At 27.1% G+C, this 21,827-nt stretch overlaps 1 protein-coding gene across 1 annotated transcript; it reads left to right on the top strand.

The window, feature by feature from the left end:
- Positions 1–960: 960 nt before the first annotated feature.
- Positions 961–13,215, top strand: LOC145834390 (tubulin alpha-1 chain-like). Its single transcript, XM_082941807.1, has 11 exons — positions 961–1,054; positions 4,690–4,909; positions 5,205–5,309; positions 5,767–5,963; positions 9,207–9,319; positions 9,665–9,783; positions 10,296–10,438; positions 10,912–11,034; positions 11,435–11,522; positions 11,757–11,862; positions 12,329–13,215. The coding sequence occupies exons 1-11, from the start codon at positions 1,052–1,054 to the stop codon at positions 12,465–12,467; spliced, it is 1,356 nt and encodes a 451-aa protein (XP_082797933.1). The 5' UTR covers positions 961–1,051; the 3' UTR covers positions 12,468–13,215.
- Positions 13,216–21,827: the final 8,612 nt, after the last annotated feature.

The following is a 21,827-nucleotide window of genomic DNA, read 5'->3' on the forward strand; positions in this document are numbered from 1 at the left end:
TTTAAAGATGTTAAACCTAAAAAAATGTACTTATTAAGCAAGTTTTCCTACTGCAATGTATTGCAAACTTTTTAAATTTGATTTTACTTTTTTATGCATTATATGTGCTCACAAGTCAATTATGTTACTAAATTGTATAATACATTCTAGAATAAAATTTCAAACAATAACTTTACATTTGTTTTATGGAATTTAAATACCTATTAGCTAAAGGATAATTGCACATTTAATGTAACTGTTTTAATAACTATTTCAAATAAAAAAGGTTTTAAGTTTATTAGTAAAGTTCTTAAACCTCTGACAGTAGTTGAAAGTAGATATAATTAATCAGTTACATTAAATATCTTAAAACTATTATAAACTAGCTAATATCTATATATAACTTTTATAGTTTGTATTACGATGAGCTTTTAAAATTTGGAAAGTTTGTCTACAAATTTAATTTTTACAGGTTAAAATCTTCACTTTAATTATTACTTTCTGTATGAAAACTTTTTTGATAGTTTTTGATATAAGTAATAACAGTTGCCACAGTTTGTTTCCCAGATTGGTCTTTTAAATAAGTTGGTATACTTTACATAATAGCAACTCATGAAACAACCTTTAAAATATTTTTATTCATTAAGTAATGTTTTGATTGTAAAGTTTTGTAATGGAACTAATGATCAGTGTCAATAGAAAACTTAGTTTATTAAGAGTGTAATAGTTTTTTGTTATCATAAAAACATAATCAATTTTCTTACTAAAATTGATATTGCAAAAACATCAATTTTTCAATATTTCGCATTTAAAAAAAATGATTTTTTTTATATCTTAGTTTGCCTAAAGACCTATTAATAAACGAGAAAATAAATATGGTTTTTGAAAAACACTATTTTATATATTTCTTAGTTTTACTAAAATTTATATACAATCGAGAGAACAGAATTTGAAAAACTATACTCGAGAGAAAGAGTAATGCAAATGCCAAATATATTTATTAATTTAGTTTTAGATTGGACGCTTTCAAACAAGTCTTGTTTCACATAAAAAGCTTCAGGATTTTAACAAAATGGTATGTTTTAATTTCATAATAAAAATATTTTAACAAAATTTATATTCAAGGTTTATTTAGCTCTATTTTTTTTTGCTTAATTTAGTGTTGTTTTAAAACTTAAGTAAAGTATTCCACATAGTAAAGTTATTTAGTTAATCACAGCATCTAACTTTGTTGCAGTTCTAATATTAAATCAAGTTATATAACCAAAAAATTGATATTTTGAAAAGTATAAGTTAACATAAGTTTTAAATAATAATAAATTATTTAAAAATGGTATTTAATGTTTAAAATGTACCAAAACTAAACAAACACTATTTGTTCAAGTACAATTTATGATTTCAATAGTAACAGCAGTCATTTTTGACCTATTGAAAAGAAGCCTAAACTTTATCTTAATGTAAAAATTTTATTGTTATTTTATTCAGTTAAACATTTAAACGATAATTATTTATTGAAATATATATCAATGATATATTTCTCACATTATAAAAAGTCATAAACATTTTTACAAATTTATTATAGTATCTTACGTCATCAGTATTTAAGTTTATATGCAGAAGTTAATGCAGCAGAAATTAAAGATAATAGTTGTCTGTAGTATATCAACCGCTTGATAATGTCAGTTTTTTGAAAACTTATCAAAAGCAGTTTAGAAACAAAGTCACCATATCGTCTTTAAATATGACTAAGTTTTATATAGATATACTTAAACTAACTTATATTTTAGCTGACTTTAAAAAACATTTAAAAGTTATTTTAAATTAAGGTAAAACATTTGTTATTTAAACTTTCTTTAACAGTTTATTTTGCAAATTTAACCTGATTACACATTATTTCCTTGATTTTATAACAAAACTTATCAGTGCCAATAAAGCCAAAGTATTTTAATTCGTGTAATGTTATCAACATTCTACTACGAATTTAAACTGTCTGGTTGTAAGTTTTTAAGATTAGATTAATTCAATTTACAAATAGGTTACGTCGTTTGTTCTAAATTAAAGTATTTTGTTTCAAAAAATTTCTGCAGTGCTAATTCATTGTTCGTAGCTATCTTAATAGTTGAAAATTTTCTGATACAACTGAATTTTATAATGATATTCAATGAAAAGTATGAAAACTATTTTTAATTTAATTTAGTATAATATGATCGTTATAATTATTATTTTGCATAGCTAAAATGTAAACTCTGATAATTGTTGTTTATTGAATTTTATAGTGATATTCAATTAAAAGTATAAAAAAATTTTAGGTTAATATAAATTAATATAGTATAATATGATTGTTATAATTATTAGTTTGCATAGCTAAAATGTAAAGTCCTATATTTGTTGTTTATGGATAAACTTAAGTAATTATTTTACTAATTTTTTTTTGCTGTTAAAAGAAAAAATAATATATTATATATTTAGTGCGTAATTGAAACTATTACAAATATTTAAGCAACGAATTTTTTTTTCTAGATTCTTAATCTATTTTAGTAGTTCTCATATAATTTTCAAAACATATAAACTTTTGTTCTGATTTAAGCATGCTACGTAATAAAATTTATATGTACTTTTAAGGTAATTGTTTAGAGCACGTAAAAAAACAACATTTTTATAAATTAAGCGAAAAACAAAGAAATAAATTGTATTTAACACAAAAGCATAAAATACAATTATAATTTTTGCTTGCTATTTTTTAACACTTAAGTAACACCAATTTTTATAAAAGTTTGCTTACTAAAGCACAAACAATTTAGATGCTTAACACAGAAGTAGCAAAATATATTTATTGCCTCAAGTAAAAGTAAAGCATGTGTGTCAACGTTTGGTTTTTACTTTTTGCTACTATAGTATGCGTGTGAATGATTTTAAACAAACATTTTTTTATATTAACACATTAGTGGTATAAAGTAAAGCTTTAAAGTTTTTTTTTAGTATAAACTATGTCAACAATTACATCCAAAATTAGCTTTTGTAGTATTTTGCTTGTTAAACAAAAATGATGCGTTTTTTTTTAATCTGTTTACCTTGTTTTTAACATTACGTTTAAGTTTAAAAAACAATTCTGAAAAAGACTTTTATTTTTTCTTCATAAGTAAAAAAAAACTGATAGTTTTTATTCGACAAAAATACGCATTTACATTACTTCATTTAAATTAAGATAAATAAACATAAAATTTTATTCAGGTAGATTAACTGCAAATGAACTAATATTGTAATTAAATGTTTGTTTACCTTAAACATTTATAACTTTGTGAAACATTGAATACAGCCCAAAACCTTTAATTAGTTCAATTTGATACCTTTTTAACACTAACTTCAACAAAAGTATAAAAAATAAATAAATAATTGCTTTTATATTTGAAATAAAAGTTAGTTGAGGCGTATAGAAACTTAAAAAACTATTAACTGTAGAAAAGCTTAAACTTATTATTATGCAATAGTTATAGAACTTGTGATAGCCTTATTACTTTATATGACAATTTTAATTTAATGCGTTAATTAAGCGCGGAAGCTTCATAACAACAACTTCCATAGTAACAAAGAAACAAGTGTTTTGTTTCTAAGCAACTTGACGACAGGTGACGTAATCTGTTGCTAGGAAACCAACAGAGGGGGTCTAGACCTCATTGTTGTCATGGTGATTAAGGGGATTTATTTGTGGTACAGATAAGCTTTTTGTTTGTGAAAATTATACCGAAGTATCTCAACTTGTTATTTACAGTTTTGATCTTTTTTAAAGTTTTAAGTTTTAAACAGTTATATAATCAGATTAAATCGATTGCATAAAACATTATTTATACAATGTACCTACTTTATATGTTGTAGTTTAAACTGTTTTATCTTTTTTTAAATTAACTAAAATTCTTACAATAAACATCAAAACTAGCTTAACATTCTTTAGTAAATATATGTACACTTAAGCTTGTGTTTATAGTTAACGTCTTTTGACTTTTTTAGTTTTAACTAAACAGAAAAAAGAATTAGAAATGTAATCGTAACTATTTCAAAAAGAAATCAAACTTATCCTTATTCATAAGTTTAAGATAACTGATAAATTATTTGCTATTTAACAGTTATGTTTAGAGGTAAAAAGTTTATTGTAGGAGTATTTATGTTTTGAGTGTTTTAATGGTAACTGCTATACAAATAAACTTTTAATTAGTTTGAAAACTTAAAAGTTTTTACTATTTTAAACTTGCAAACACTCTTTTTATTGTAACGGTTAAATGTTTAAACAAAAATGGTAACCAAAAAATTAATTAGATTTTTATTAGTTTTTAAGTTATGCTAACCTTCTTTGTGTTTTGAATATCTATAAACTGTTGAAAAAACTCACCAACATTCTCAACATCTATTAAAACTAATTTGATTTTTATTTAAACATTTTAGATATAAATAATATTATGTACGAAAGTTTGAGATGTTAGACAATTATTTAAAAAACATGCAGTTATAAATTTTAAAAATATAAATTTACGTGTAACTAGTGGGTCATATAATCATAAATCTACAAACACAGAGAAAATAAATTAACAACAACAATTTTACATCAACTAATTTTTAATAAAGAATTAAACGCTCGAAATGCCTATATTAAATCTTGTTTTGTAGGGTGAATAACGATTGATAAATAAATAAATAAAATAATAAACAATAACACAGAGAGAATGTATATCCATCCACGTGGGGCAGGCCGGAGTTCAGATCGGCAACTCGTGCTGGGAGCTCTACTGTCTCGAGCACGGGTTTTCCCCCGACGGCACGTTAGCGGACGAGATGGACAAGGCAGGGGGCAAGGAGTTTTCCACTTTCTTCAGCGAAACCGGGCAGGGCAAGCACGTGCCGAGGGCCGTGTTCGTTGACCTGGAACCAACTGTAGTCGGTCGGTTTTATTTTTGTATGTTTTTAAAATAATAATAACATATTTCATATTTTGGATTAGTTATTTTTATAGTGTTAATTCACCTTAATCCCACTGTTGTCGGTACGATTTTTTTTGTTTATTTATAAAACAATAAATTTTAAAAATTGTATTTATTGAATCATTGATTCCACTGTAGTAATTACGTTTTGATTTTTATACAGATTTTTAAAAAAATTTGTTTTGTGTAATCCTAAATTTAGATTTTATGAGTTTTATACTTTCTAAGCAAAGGTAAACACACTTTTGTAAACAGATGAAATAAGGACGGGAAAGTACAGACAATTGTTCCATCCGGAACAGCTGATAACCGGTAAGGAAGATGCGGCTAACAATTACGCCAGGGGACACTATACTGTCGGTGAGTGAAAATATGTATACCAGTTTGTGCCTAATCTCAAAGCTCAAAAAGTTTTGTAACGGTAATATGTTGAACTTCAATCAAATTTCAGAACTTTTAAATTTAATTTTTATCATAAAATTTGACATCTTAGTCATTGTATTAGCTAGTCTAGTATGTATACAATAAGTTACAATATAAACAGACTAAAAAGTATGATTTCAAAAATAAAAGAAACAAACTACATTTTTTGTTAAAATTCACAAAAACGGGCTTATACGGTGCAAAAACTGTTTCTGAATCTAAATTCATTGCGAATTAGTGCAAAATGTACAAACTCTTTGACTTATCATGTTACGAACTTTATGTTAAAAATCAAGTATTTAAAAAAAATATACTAAAAGACTAGTTAGGCATAAGAATACATGCCAAGTCAAGAAAACAAAAAAAAAACTTTCAACTATGACGTCACACGCAGGCAAGGAGCACGTGGATCACGTCGTCGACAGGATCAAGAAGTTGGCGGAGAACTGCGAGGGGTTGCAGGGGTTCCTGGTGCACCACAGCTTCGGGGGCGGCACGGGGTCCGGCTTCACCTCGTTGCTGATGGAGCGGCTGAGCGTGGAGTACGGGAAGAAGAGCAAGCTGGAGTTCTCCGTGTATCCCGCGCCCAGGGTAAGTGTTGAAGTTATGAACATATTTCCCTTAGAATAGTATAGTATTAAAAGAAAAAAAAATACAGTTAATTTCGCGCCCAGGGTGTAAATTTAATAAGTATATTCACGGTAGTAGCATGACAAATAAAATAACAGTTAAATAAGAGAAAACTTTAAAGTTTATCCTGCGCCTAGAATAGTTGTTAAATAAACAAAAACGTGACAGTAACATGATAAAATAACAGTTGCAACTTTCACACAAATTAATTGTTTGTGTAAAACTAGTTTCCCGCGCCAAGGGTACATAACTTGCAGTACAGACTTTCATAAGAATTGTTTGTAGTACAGCAGAAAAGAGAATATTTAACCAGAAGTATCTTGCACCCAGGGTATCAGTTGTTCACGTTTGTACTTAAGAACGATATTTTGATGAAAAGTTTAACAATATCGTGTTCATAATAAAAATTCTACTTTACAGGTTTATATTGACTAGCGTTTCCAAGGTGTGTAGCTGGTTTAAAAATTAATGTTTCTTCATAATTTTTTATACTACAGTATTATTTTGTTTAAGTATGCACTTTAAACACAGCATAAAATAAAGCACTCAACAAAATACTTTGAAATGCAAACATGTGTATCAAGCTCAAAATTTTTATGAATTAAAAGTGCGTACTCAAGCAAAAATTACTTTAAGAAATAACAAAGAGAATACTTTACTTTTGTTTGTTTCTATGATTTTAAAATATTTTAGATTATCCTTAGTTTTTTACTTTGGGTAAGTGGTAACAAAAAGATCATAAGTTTCAGAAAAAATTCTTATAACTTAAAAATAATGTTTTAATGTTTTTGCTACACCTCTTGAAACAACTTGTAGTATAAATAATAAAATAAACTAAACTTTTAAAGATAGTTTTATGTTTATAAAAAACGTCTTAAAAAATTCAAGTATATTAGAGTTCGTAGTGTTTTATGTTTTTAACTTCAGCAACTTTCTTGTTTTACCAATATACTTTACTGTTTGGCTTCGTACCTTTTGCATATCAAAACTTTTTTTTATTTAATATACATTATTTATAACTAAATTTCAATTTATATTTGTTTAGAACTAAACTTAAGTTTTCTTTTCAGTAATATAGATTTTGAAACCTTTTGAAAGCTATTGTTTATATAAGTTTGTTTTTCTTATACTATTGAAATACTTTTTTAACTTTTAAACACAGTTCAAATTGTTATTTCATGATATATCACACTTTTCTCAGATAAATTTAATTTGAAAATATTTGCTTTAAATAAAAAAAACTAATCCCTTTTTAATGATACACGCAAAATTTATATTTGTTATACTTTTCAAAACTAGTTTTGATGTTGTTCACCTACTTACTTTAGAACGTTTTCAAACATGACATACTTAAAAGTGTTCTAAACAAATACCAGCAAAAATATAGCAAACAAATATAGCAACAGTTTTAGAAAAATAAAATAACTTTTATTATAAAATTTCAAACTTTTAAGAAAATTGAAAGTGAAAATTTACGTGTTTAAAAAAAACTTAAAAACTTGTGCTGCTACAAGTAAATATATCATTGATGTCAACTATCATAGTAGTCATAAATTTCTCGTGGTTTGCGGTTATGTTGCCTTGTAACTTGTACTACAAGTCACTTGTAGTAAATCCTGTTGCTCACTTGCACACATTAAGCGGTTTTACTATGTATTGCTTTCTGTGTAGTTTAATAAAAACAAAACCATATGTATTATTTTATTTTACAAACTAAATACACAATGCTTTTACAGGAGAATTGTTTTAAATCCTGTTTTAAAAGGTTTTATTTGTTTCTTAGATATATAAAGTCACAAAACTAATTGCTAAAAACGTTTAATTTCTAAGACTTTTTTTATATAATGTTGTTGTTAAAAATTTATTTAAACTGTTAAGCTTTAAACTTCACTTTATCCGCTTAAAAATATATACAAAAAGTTGTATATTACTTCTAATTAACTTTTCAATTAATAAGTTTGTAGGTTAATTTTAAATTTAAGTTTAAACCAAGTAAATGCTTTTTTATCAAATTTTTGTTTTAATTGCTTTAAAGTACTGAAAACGCTTAAGTATTTTAACACTAATTAAATATTAACAACAATTTTAGTTAGGAGGTTAACGTCGTATACTACATAAAAAGCTGTAGATTAAGTTGAAACTAGAATTGTTTTTTGATACTAGAAACTTTTAATTTCAGTTATTCTGAAATATTTGAAATATAACTAAAACCAAAAATCTAATTTACATCATCAAAAAAACTAAATTTTAAAACTTAAATTATACATTGAACATTTAATGGAATCATAAGTAATCTAATTAAAGATTTTGAAGTAGAATATTCAAGTAATAAGTTCTTTTTATGTTTAACATTATTATTATTTTTAATAAAAACAAAAAAATATCTATTATAAAACAGTTGTTAAAATTAAGAAATTTTAATTCTTAGCCTACTTTCATCTAAAGTTTAAGCAAGTTATTTAAAATATTTTTTGTATTATTGAAACTAACATATTTAATATAGGGTCAAGTAAACATGTTTATTGTAAAACAAATAGTTACACAATTCAAATATAAACAAAGTTGTGTGCTTATTTGAATAATATTAATTAAAAGCAGCTGTTAGCGACAGTTGATGAATGAGTCATACAAAAACTGATAAGTAGTTGATAACCTCTCTATTGATTTTAAAATTGTTTATTGTTTTTAATTATAATGCAGTTGTTTCTGCATTCTGTATATTTTAATTTAACTTTTAAAGATTAATTTTATATCCCCCTTCAAACTTTGTAATTAGTTTTAAGAAAATGATTTTTTTTAAACGATGCTGTTAACGTTTTAACTTAATAAAACTTTAAAACTTCAAAGTTATAATAAACTAATATAATTTAAATCAGTTTTTTTTAAACATATATTTGAAACATATAACATTTTTTTAAAATTTGTTACCTAAATCTTTAAAGTAATGAAAAAACATCGAAGTAAAAAATAATATCATAAATAGATTTTTAAATGCACGAAAATAGCATTAAGTATTTATGATAAATGTTTTAAGTAAAATACTTAAAGTAATTGTGTAGTTACTTGATGTTGTGGAGGAAAATTTTTGATAATTTATTTTGCATAACACTTGTATATGGTCTGTTTTGAAATAATGCTTTATAAACATTCCTATTAAATAATAAGAACTTTATTTTATTAATAAAGTTTAAATATTTCAAACAGATATCAACCGCGGTGGTTGAACCTTACAACAGCATTTTAACCACCCACACCACCCTAGAACATTCAGATTGCGCTTTCATGGTCGATAACGAGGCTATATACGACATTTGCAGGTTAGAATTAATATTTTTATGCATAAGTTGTCATCAACCGTATGAAAATTTTAGTAAATTTATAATTTTTGTTTATGGAACACTTTTTAATTTAAGTAAGATACTTTCAAAGTATAGTATCTGGCTGTAAGTTTTAACTTGCCGTACAATATCAAGTTTCATTCAATCATACTTATTTTAAATGTAAGTAAACAAGTAAATGAAAATTTTAAAATATTTGATTATAATGTTTAGTTTGCAGCTATTTTTTATCTAAAATTAATCACAAAACAAACATGTAAACAAAAGATCATAAAACCTCAAGTTATCATTTAAACTTTATTCATTTTAAAACAATTTCTACAGAAACAATCTGGATATCAAGATGCCTTCATACACCAACCTGAACAGGCTCATATCGCAAATTGTGTCTTCAATAACCGCTTCACTCAGATTCGATGGAGCTCTTAATGTCGATCTCACTGGTATGTTTGTTTATTTGTAAAAAATAACCTCATCAAAACTTTACATAGTAGTTATCACAACATTATTTGATAAGTTTTCTAAAAAACAGCATGTGAAGTTTATTTGTCAAAAAAAAGCAAGCTGTTTACTTGGAAACATAAAAATCTTATTTTATCGATTTACATTTAGTTTTAATTGAATGTTTGTCAATGTGTAAATTTTAGTATCCTAACTAAGTTTAACTTTGTTGTTAAAAGTTTTGAAAAAATTGTATATTACAAATACTTAAGCTCTTTCTTACAACCTAGCGTAAAAAAAAGAAAATATAGGCATATATACGCAACCTGTTAATTTTGTACTTTGTAGCAATGAATAACAGTAAACATATAAAAGTACTTAAAATGTCTCTAGCTTTTTATTTACAAATTGAAATAGTTTTAACCATGCAATGCGCAAATCTACAAACTGGTGAAATTTACCAACAACTAGCAGTCTAAAAATGACGTGAAGTTTTAATCAATATTTCCAACAGAATTTCAAACCAACCTGGTACCGTACCCGCGCATCCACTTTCCCCTTGTGACGTATGCGCCGGTCATTTCCGCCGAGAAGGCCTACCACGAGCAGCTGAGCGTGTCCGAAATTACTTCCGCCTGTTTCGAGCCCAATAACCAGGTAGATTTAATATGTTTTGTTAAATATGTTAGCAAGGTAAGAACCAGGTTTAATATGTACAACTTTCTTTTTTTTCGTAAAAACTCTGTAGGACTGTGCTATTTATAGCAAAGGAAAACGTCGTTAGTTTTTTAGACTTTTTGTACTTTAATAACTTTTGTTATGACTTGGTAAACAATAATTAGTTGAACTAATGTGTGTATGCTAATAAAAGGCCAAAGCAGTTTTGTAAAACACAAGAACAAAGATAATTAGTTTTAAAAGTCTTAACGGCATCATGTTTAATCCTAAAAAGCGTCACTACAACTCTGTCGTAAGACAACTGCAAAACATTTTCTATGTAAGTTTGTAAACAATAATAAATGTAATAATTTACTATTTTGTTTATGACTGGTTTCGGCAAGAAAATCTGACCGTTTCAAAAGTTTGTATTTTTCAAAAAACTACAAGTTTGTATAAAAACATTTTACTAGATGGTGAAATGCGATCCCCGGCAAGGGAAGTACATGGCCTGCTGCATGCTGTATAGGGGAGACGTTGTGCCTAAAGACGTCAACACCGCCATACAGAACATCAAGACTAAGCAGACCGTACAGGTTAATTGCTTAAGTTGCTACTTTTTATTCTGAAAATTACGTCTGGTTTAAAACTTTTGAAATCGTGTGTTTATAAAATGTTTGAAGTCTTATTTAGTATTGTTCTTATTGATTATAGCAGGTTTATTTGTTTTATTGAAATTTTGCTTTAGGAAATTAAAAAAATTTTTTCACTGTTATGTATGGTTTAAGAAAATAATAACTGTACAACATTTATAAATATATTGGTTAAGTAAACTGAAAAGTGCTAAAATGTTTTAAAAGTTACAGAAAAACGTATGGTTCTAGTTGGAAAAACGTTTAAACTAAGAGTTAAATTCTACTTTTGTTAGATGTTTGTCTAAAAACTACCGTAGCTAGTAAAATATTAACCTTTAAATTATTAAAATTTCCCTCACAGTTTGTTGACTGGTGTCCGACAGGGTTCAAAGTAGGTATTAACTACCAGCCTCCTACTTCGATACCAGGAGGAGACCTCGCAAAAGTAGGTAAGTGCAACAAACATGTTTTATTATTCGGAACGTATATAGTGAGATCAGAATATCTGCAATAAATGTTTTTACTTTCCAGATATCAAACAATGTGCATCTATTTGAAGTTAAATGTTTATAAACTTATTTATTTTAATTTTTTGTGTTTGTCTTCTTACATATGTTTTTATTAAGCATTTATTTTCAAAGTACGTTAAGTTTTTAAAATAAACTAACAACTTTTTATTACAGCCAGATCGGTATGCATGCTGTCGAACACAACAGCGATCGCCGAAGCTTGGGCCAGATTGAACTACAAGTTTGATTTGATGTACGCCAAACGCGCCTTCGTTCACTGGTCAGTTGTTGTCCATTATAATTTGTAATGCTTGTAAGCTAGTTGAAAAATTTAAATAAGTAGCTTTTTATGTGTTTTTTATCAGTGGTAAGGAGTTTAAGTAACATACCATGGTGCACACGCAAACATTTAATGACGTCATTTATCGTACAGGGGTGTGAAGAAACTTAAACTATCTTTAATATCAATAATTTTTATACTTATATATGCAGTTTTATCACAACTGCAACAAAAATAATGGTACCTTTAAGCATGAGAGATAACTGTATTCAAGATAGTTTATTCCATCCTTCTCGCATCGCTACTGATATGCAATACAAATTACTTATATCTATAATAAATCAAATAAGGTATATGTTAAATCAACCAAGTATGTACTAACTCGAAAATAATACATATCAAATTTATTATTTTATTATTTATCAAACCAAGTTATGACGTCAAACTGAACTATGACGTCGCGCAGGTACGTGGGAGAAGGGATGGAGGAAGGGGAGTTCGCGGAGGCGAGGGAAGATCTCGCCGCCCTGGAGAAAGATTACGAAGACGTGGGAATCGACACCGAGGACGCCGAAGAAGAAGTCGAAGAAGATGAAGAATATTGAATGACATTTCTAGAGTTCCGTGCAAATTGTCTTTCTAATCCCACAAAAAACTATAATTGCTTAGTAAATATTAGTTTAAAATAAAATTGAATTAAAGTAACTAATATAGATGTATGTTATTTTTTTTATTTTTTATTTTTTTAATTATCTGTTGCGAGCAAATTCTTTTACCCCTAAATTTTTTTTTTTCACTATATAGCAATATTGAATAAAATTAATAAATGTGCATATGTGTGTACGTCTGTTTTAAAATAAATTTTGGAGTTTTATGTTGTTTGCAAGTTACTTTTTATTCACTCAATTAAAGTTACCATACGAATAGATATAAATTTATGTAGTGACATATTGTACACTTAAGCTTACTTTTACGATAAGTAACATCTAATTTTATAGAATAAAATAAAATAATATTTATAATCAGAGTTTCTGTCTTTCGTTTTTTCTTGTTTTTATTTATAGTTTTATGTATGTTAAGCTACTATTAATTAAAAATTCTTAATAAATGTGCTGAAACTTTTTTTTTATAATTAAGTGTTTCCTGTTTTAGGTATAATAAAAATTTTTTTTTTTGATTTATCTCTGTTTGACTTAATGCAAAATCTTACAACATAAATTTTGGAAGGTCATGCTTTTAACAATTAAAACTATAACGCTGGTAAATTATTGTTTAAATTGAGTTTTCTGATAAGTTAGAAATAGAGTTTTTTTAATTTGTGATCATTGCATAACACATAAAAGACAAAGTTGATCTGAAAACTCTGAATCTGAAATTGTGTAATTGATAAGTTAGAAATATTTAACATTTGTATCACAAAAGCTTTTAAGTTCGAATGTCTTTATTTAAACTTATTGTTCTAAAGTAATGTTAAAAACATAAATAAGTAATTAGCAATAAAATTTAACAAAACTTCACAAATAACAGAAGGAAAAATCTAAATACAATTTTTTTTTTTACTCAATTAATTTTGCAAACTTAAAAAGAAAAACACATATATGTTTTATTTCTAATAAAACAAGACTGTTAGCAATTGATATATGTAAAACTTATTAAACAGTTTGTTTATAAATGCTAAAAAATTTTTTTTTTGACTTAACCTATTTTCAACTTACATTAGTAATAAAAACCCTATTATTTGTTACTTAAGCATGTGTATACTATTTTTTCACTGTATTTCATCTTAATGCTACACATCAAGAAAAAAACCATTAAGAAATAGAAAGTTAATAATATAAAGTTTGTTAAAGTCTTTATAGAAAAATTATACATATATAAAAAATGGGTGGGTGTCAGAATGACACAGCGACAAAATGACACGGTGCGTCACTTTGGCACAGCGACAAAATGACACGGTGGGTCACTCTGACACGGTGCGTCACTTTGGCACGGCAACAAAATGACACGGTGCGTCATTTCGGCACAGCGACAAAATGACACGGTGCGTAACCTTGGCACGGCGACAAAATTACACGGTGCGTCACTTTGGCACAGCGGAAAAATGACACGGTGCGTCACTTTGGCACAGCGACAAAATGACACGATACGTCACTTTGACAAAGCGATAAAATGACACGGTGCGTCACTATAGCATGGATTAACAAACTTATAAGCAAAACTAAACTTCTTCAGTAATATAACTTTTAATTGTAAAATTTTTATAGTAATTAGTTAAACAAAAGATTCATTATATTTTTTCCAAACTATAGTAGCTTGATAAATTTGAAACTCTATATGATACAACGCTTTAAAATTTAAGTTATAGTATAAAAACAAAAGTATTCTTAATTTTTATTTCTTACGTTTCACGACTTTTCATATTTATGTAATGAATAAAATTTAATAATTTTTGTTAAATGTTTAATTAATTATTATAAGGAATTGTTATAATAAATAACTAAGAATTAATTTAATACAGAGTTATTTCGTTGTAAGAATAAGTCATGCGTGTTCTAACTCTAGTTTTTAAAAATACAGAGTTAAGCTGCTTTTGTAGTAACTAGCCAGTTATGTTAAAAATGTTTAATATTTTAACCTAGTAATTTGTTTAAACATAAAAGTTTTTTTATGACTGTTTTTTAAACGACAAAAGGTTATCGCTCGAAAAGTTATACCAAAGAAAATTTCAGTTATCGAGTTGTAAATCACATGGTTTAACAATCTATTACGAGCAGTTAAAAATAAATTATTTTAATATAAAATCCTAATTTTTCAAAAACATACAAAAAAATATTCAACAAAAGTTAATAAGTTAGGATGTTTACTTAAAACTCTGTATTGAAAATGTATGATAAACTTGTCTAAAAGCAAATAATTAAAATAAACAGTCCTGGAGCCTAAATTTATGAAAAAGTTATAAATAGTATTATGAACAGTTGAGAGAAAATTAAGAGTCTGATGCAACAATTCATGCGCATTTATATATTATGTATATATATAAAATTTCAACCTATTAAGTCGCCAAAAGAGCGCAAGTATTACTTTTTTTAAGCATAAAGACGTAAAACAAGAACCGCATTAGAATTTAGAATTACAACAGCAGAAAAGTTGTTTTCGATAACGTCTGAGTTTTAGTTTATAAAATAAATTTTCCTCTGTGTTTACATCTACTAGTTTATTGTTTTGATATGCTGAATGATTGATCTAAAACGTAGCTTGTATTTTTTAATCAGAATGTTGCTGAAGTTTAAAAAATAAGTTAATATGATTTTTTATCTTTCTAGTCGTAAAATGGCAAGTCATCTTCTAATTTTATTACTCGTTTCAAGTTCTAGTACAAGACTGTGTTTAAATTTTTCCATTCGAAAATAATCAAAAACAAATTCCCTTTAATTTTGGCAGTCGTATTTTGTTAAAAAGTTTGCTGCTTTTGCATCTTTGTGAACGTTGTTTGATACAAATAATTATTTGTCGTTTATTAAGCACAGCTTTCAAGCACACCTTGCTACTGCTTAAAACTGAGTATGTTGTTTATAAGTACGACGATGGACAATAGAAGGTATAAAAATTACGTGTTTCACTTTATTTTATGGAGTGACAATCAAAAATTCTTGCGATCTTTGTTTTTAAAGTTAATTAATGTGATTGTTGCTGATTCTACAAAACCAATTAGAAGACAGGAATCCGATAAGTTTCCTAGAAAAATAAGATCGTTGTCCATACCAATGAAGATTGAAGTTTCACAACAAATTGTTCCCTCCCTTATTAACCACCGTGTCATTTTGTCGCTGTGCTTAAGTGACCTTCCGTGTCGTTTTGTCGCTGCGTTAAAGTGACCCTCCGTGTTAAAGTGACGCACCGTGTCGTTTTGTCGCTGTGCCAAAGTGACCCTCCGTGCCAAAGTGACGCACCGTGTAGTTTTGTCGCTGTGCCAAAGTGACACTCCGTGCCAAAGTGATGCACCGTGTCGTTTTGTCGCTGTGCCAAAGTGACGCAACTTGCCAAAGTGACGCACCTTGTCATTTTGTCGCTGTGCCAAAGTGACGCACCGTGTCATTTTGTCGACGTGCCAAAGTGACGCACCGTGCCAGAGTGACCCACCGTGTCATTTTTTCGCTGTGCCAAATTGACGCACTGTGTCATTTTGTTGCCGTGCCAAAGTGACCCTCTGTGCCAAACTGACGCACCGTGTTAAGGTGACGCACCGTGTTATTTTGTCGCTGTGCTAAAGTGACGCACTGTGTCTATTTGACGACCGTGTCATTTTGTCGCTGTGTCAATCTGACCCGCTCCCATAAAAAATATGTATTATAAACCCATTAGAATTATTAGGTATATTAACTACATATATAATACACACAAAAAAATATCAAAGTAAAATTATTTAAAACTATTGAAATCTGACTAGCAAAAACATGACTGTTTTTTGTAATGTCTATTTCTAAGTATTATGTGTGTACTTTGTTAAAAAGACTTTTAAAACTACCCCTTAAAAAACACACAATCACACGTTTTCACTATAAACTTTAAAGCATTAAGAATTTATGTAAAGTTCAATGACAAAAATATTTTACAGATAATAATTTTTAGCCATAGCTTAAACTAATGGACAATGTACCTTTGGACGGCAAAAGACAGAGTTGACGTCACTGTTCAATACTAGCAAACGGTTGCTTCATTGTAAAACTGTTATTTCATTAAGAACGAAACCCGGGTGTCAGAATACAAAAAGCTTGTGGTCTGAAGATCGAACTGGTATGACCAAACCTTTATGTTATAAGTAACCAAATATTAAAATTCAAAACCTTATCTCAAAATATTTTCTCTAAAAACATAACTTATAGTAATTAAATAATTCTTACAAATTAATTTAAACTAATCAAATTCTTTCTAAGTTGGCAGCTTAAAAAATACTTTCAAAACAGTTAGTTAGTATTGTCAAATATAAATTAGTACATAAATATTTTTCTTTTCTTTCAATTATGGTAAAACTTGTTAGACTGTAAAAAAGTACTGTAGGTTCACTAACAACCAATATCTATGTGTTAGATTGCATATAAAACATAAAAAAAACATTTTTTGATTATACAAAACGTATGTGATTTTATTTATTTCGTGAAAAGCTACAAATATTTAAAAGTGATTTAAAACCATGAAAATTAAAAAGTTTTTTTTTAGTAACCTTAAAACAGTAGAGGGTTTTAAATAAAAAAGAAATTCGTTATAATAATTAAAACAATAGTCTTGTAAATGTTAAAAATTTTAAAATGTAGAGTTTGAGTTTTACAAGGTTTTTAAAACATTATAAGAAGTTAGTGAATCATTACTAAATTAAAAGTTTTGAAAATACAAAATAGCTAATAGTATTAAATCAAAGCTAAATTGTAAAACATTGACAAACCCTAGACGCAATGAGAGATATTTTCTAACTTCAAAAAAAAAAACTTTCTTAGAAAACAATACTGTTTGAACTCAAAGCTTCATCTGAGGTGTAAGTGCCGAACTAAAGTTAAATAAAAGATCAGTTGTACAAAATTATTCTTCCAACCGTTCACCTTTTTCTACGTCATAATAATATAAAGCTGTTAATGATCCATGAATAATTGTGACGAGTTTTACTTCCAATGAAGAACGTATTAGCTATCTTACACAAACTGAATAACAGTTTATATTGCTTTAGTAAAATAAACTTTTTGCTCTCAGAATCAACAACTTCAAATGATTCACTTCCGTTTACTTGGTAACAAACAGTTTATTTCTATGTATCCACCAGAAACAACAATTTTCCTTCAAAAACTGCACAAGCTAAAAACATTCTTGCGCTGTTGTTTTATTTTGTATTAATAATCTAACTAACCTGCAGTCCTTCGATATCCCTAAAATGAGAAAAATGTAGCTTATGATGGCGCATGCGCAAAAGTCACATAGATACATTTTGTCAACACAATCACACGTTTTGTTTGTTGAAGAATACTTTTCAACTAAATTAACGAAACCATAATCATCGTCTTCACCTCTAGACATATTAACAGTTCCTCTACAGTAAACTGAAGTGTGATCTTTTCTGGGCAACTTCAATGGTACAAGTTCCTTTACAGCTAAGTGGTTTCTGCCGTCAATTTTTTGGATATTTGGAAGTGTTTTAAATTGTTTGTAACTGTGACCTCCGGTAATGACTATGTCATACTTGTCTTGATTACAGTACCTAATTACGTAAAAATTGGTTGATATATTATAACAAACGTTACTCGTACTTCTTAGACTATTTTTAAGTATCGAAACACAATCATTAACTTTAATTATAAAATTCAAATTAATATTTTTTGTATCTTTTTACAAAGAAAGCAAGAAATTTTTCTCAGGTTTACCAGTTTAGTTTTAATTAAGATGCTATACTAATATACATTCTTATTATAATATATTAGAATTTTTATTATTAAAAAAAAAAAAATAGGTTTTTTTATTTCTAAAAATTGTATAAATTTAAACTTATTTGACTAAGTATATATTTTTTTTAATTAAACAAATAAAAGCATATGAAACAGGCATTTTTTATGTTGAGTTGTAGTATAGTGGTGATTAAAGTCTTAATCGGCAAGCTAAATGTTGAATAACTTAGCCTTAAGCGAGCTAAAGAATTTTGAAGCTATTTAATTCACAAAATTACTTAAGCATGAGATTAAAAGTTAATGTTTATCAAGTATTCAGAGCTGTATTTTTCTAGTAACCCTAGGCCTAATTAATATTATTTTAATTAGTAGCATAACATGAACAATAACACTCGAGCGTACTATTTTACTTAAAACCTACAAGTTTTTAAAAGTTTTCGTAACTTTCGTTTTTTGGTAATTCTGAGCTGAAGTGTTACATAAACAATGTTTAGTACTTGACTAACATAACTATTTTATACTATTTACTTTTAGGTTTTTAAAAGAACGAGTTTTCATTTTTCTTTAAGTAAGAAAAATATTAAAGATAAAAAGGTTTATCTAATAAAATTTAATTACTGCAAGGATATTGGAACACTACTTTAAATGTGTTTTATAGTTAATTAAATTCTAAAAAAAACTATTATATAGTAGTTATTTCTTATAAAATTTTGTTTTGCCAGTTTTTTCAAACTTTTCCAGATCTTTTTTTAATTACAAATTAAAGGTGAATTAATTTTTTTTTGTCTAATTTTTCAAATTGCAGGATTTAAAATATAATAGCTACCCTGATACTTAAATCTTAAGAAATTAATAAAAGTTATATAAAAGTCAGATTTTTAGTACTTGACGATCGAAGAGTTAGATCGTGAAACGCTCGCGTTCACCCGAACTTGGTTTTTGATCGGACTATCAACAATTTAATTCAGGTAAACTTGGGTCTGCAGTTCGAGTCCGGTCAGCTAAGCAAATTCTTCATGACGTTAATTGGTTATTTAAAATATTTATGGTTCATGACGCACTTTTTTAGTTTTAAAAAGTTGGTTTCAGACAAAGCAAGCTAAAATTTTTTGTTTACTAAGTACTTTCAAATGTGGTCTTAATTTAATTATCGATAAAATATGTGTTTATTAAAGTTTTATTTTATTAAAAGTTGACTTTTTAGTAGTTGTTTTTTTATGATATCTCATTTTCGACGGTCCGCAAAAATCTTTGTAATAAATCTGGCAATTATAGTTGCAAAAGGCTGTCGATTCCTTGAAACATACATGGTGAGAATTTTATTTGATATGAAATAATTAGAAATAGCTTTAGCTGACGTTCGTCACTAAAATACATATTAGTTGTAAATTTACAAATTCTGCTAACTTATCCCTAAATTCATTTTAAACTACTTTTAAAATTTATAACAAAGTTTAATTTTAAAAGTACATACTACTAACCTATTTTGAATGCTGAACACTAATATAAATCGAATATTTATAAACTATAATAAACGATGATCATGGTTATATTTCTATTTTAAAAGATTATCCTACTAGTATAAATAGTTTTGTTAATTGTGTTTTGTAAAGTTTATTGTTTGTGATCAATTCCTAGTAGGATGATTAAAAAAATGCAAATTTTTAGTTTTCAAATAGAAAAAATTATATTTTGGAAATATCACGTAACACCTTGTGGAGCATTTTTGTGGTAAAAAAATTTACAGAGCCGAATTTATTTTTTCACAAAAAAACCCAAATAAAAACAGTATGGGACTCATAAAATTCAACTTTTGAAAATATTTTAGAAAGCTGAGAATTATTTTACATGAGACAATTGTAAACAAAGTAATTTGTGCAGAATTTAAAACATTTTAAAGAAAATTTCACCTAAAAAAGTTTTCACATGTCCTAGAAAGTTTTAAACCTTTTTTTTTACTATATCTAGTGTAAGTTTAAAATATCCCATTAATTGTACCAAAAACCTCTTCATTTCAAATTCTAAAACATTTAGTGTAACTTTTAAAGGTATTTTTAGCGGGCCATATTTAAATTATCGCCGGCTGCCGTTTTACTTTGTCGGCAAGATTACACTGAAATATTTTAAATATTGGCGGTCCGGATCCGGCCAGTTGGCCGTACTTTGCCCCCAATAGTTTGGAGCAAAAAGTTAAAAATGTTTCAGGACAGTCTCTTCTGAACATGTTGAATATAAAGCATTTGATAATTATACCGCAGTTGAACTTATTTTTCTGCAGTAGAAGAAATTGCACAGTAAATGACAAACTTCTTGATCAATTTCACATTACCTTAATCGAACCATTAAGATAAAAAAGTTCATTATATTTTACATAATAAGGTAGGTTGCATACAGAAAGCTTCAGCCTCCAACAACCATCAAGTTTAAAAGTTTTATATGCAGATCAGACAACATTTGTATATATGATGAAGAAAATTTCGAAGTGAGCTAAAAATTTTAAGCACACAATATTACTTGTAAAATAATTGTTTAGTAATAAATATATTTTTTACATATTTTTTATAATACTTTATACAAAATTTATCGGAACTACTATGCTTACCTAGTTTTTATTTTTATAATTTAAAGCCGCAAAACTATTTTTCCTGAAAATTCTTGCCAATTGATCAGAAAAGTTGCTAAACCCTAGTTTAGAAAAGTGCAACAATAACAGAAAACAACCCTTAAAATACTTTTTGTCTCCCAAGCTAAAACATTGTGCCTCTTTTAAACTTTGTTTTACCTCAGCGTCACCTACAACCTAATAAGTTGCAAATTTCCTTCTAATAGCTTTTTTATTCACTAATTAGTCGCTTTTACGAGGACCCTCCGAGCTAAACACTTTTTTATTTATTGAGGTAGATTTTATTAGGCTTATTATGACTATTTTAACTTATTTTGATATCAAAAGTAATTTAATTAAAGATTTTCTGTTGTAAACGGGTGCATCGGACAATTCAAGTTCCGGCAATTCAATTTCTTACAACAATTTGATAAAAAATTCATGTTAAATATACAAAATAAGTTTGTAGGTCATATTAATATCTACATGCCATTTTTTTCTTTTTGCAAAACATTAAATATTTTTTGAGATATGGCTTTCATAAAGTAAAAAACATAGTTATTTTTAGTAATTTTAAAATATTCTGAAAAATATTCAAGATTTTGCACAAAAAAAGTGCATTGTAGATATTAATAAGATCTACATATCTATTTTTTATTTTTTTCAAATTTATATTACTTATTGAAATATAGTCTTTTAAATACTCTTTTAAAGAACTTGAATTGTTTGAATTTGAGTTGTCCAAGTTTAACTTGTCATGTTACTGTCGTAAACTAAGATTAGAAACTAATTTCTACACCAAATTAAAGACTAGCTTGATCATCTAAACTAAACAAAAAAAAAGGTTAAAAATAATAACTACTAAGAAATTTAAATCACGGTATAGCAAAAATTGAAAAAGTAAAACTGAACACTTTGTAGTTCTCACATTGCTG

This window comes from Thalia democratica, chromosome 4, assembly GCF_965202585.1.
Source record: "Thalia democratica chromosome 4, ktThaDemo2.hap1.1, whole genome shotgun sequence".
Lineage (NCBI taxonomy): Eukaryota > Metazoa > Chordata > Thaliacea > Salpida > Salpidae > Thalia > Thalia democratica.

Bases quoted from the DNA above. Each gene is read 5' to 3' on its own strand.
- LOC145834390 (XM_082941807.1), top strand. The intron at 5,964-9,206 runs GTAAGTGTTGAA...TATTTCAAACAG, and splicing joins CCGTGTATCCCGCGCCCAGG to ATATCAACCGCGGTGGTTGA. The intron at 11,523-11,756 runs GTAAGTGCAACA...TTTTTATTACAG, and splicing joins AGGAGACCTCGCAAAAGTAG to CCAGATCGGTATGCATGCTG.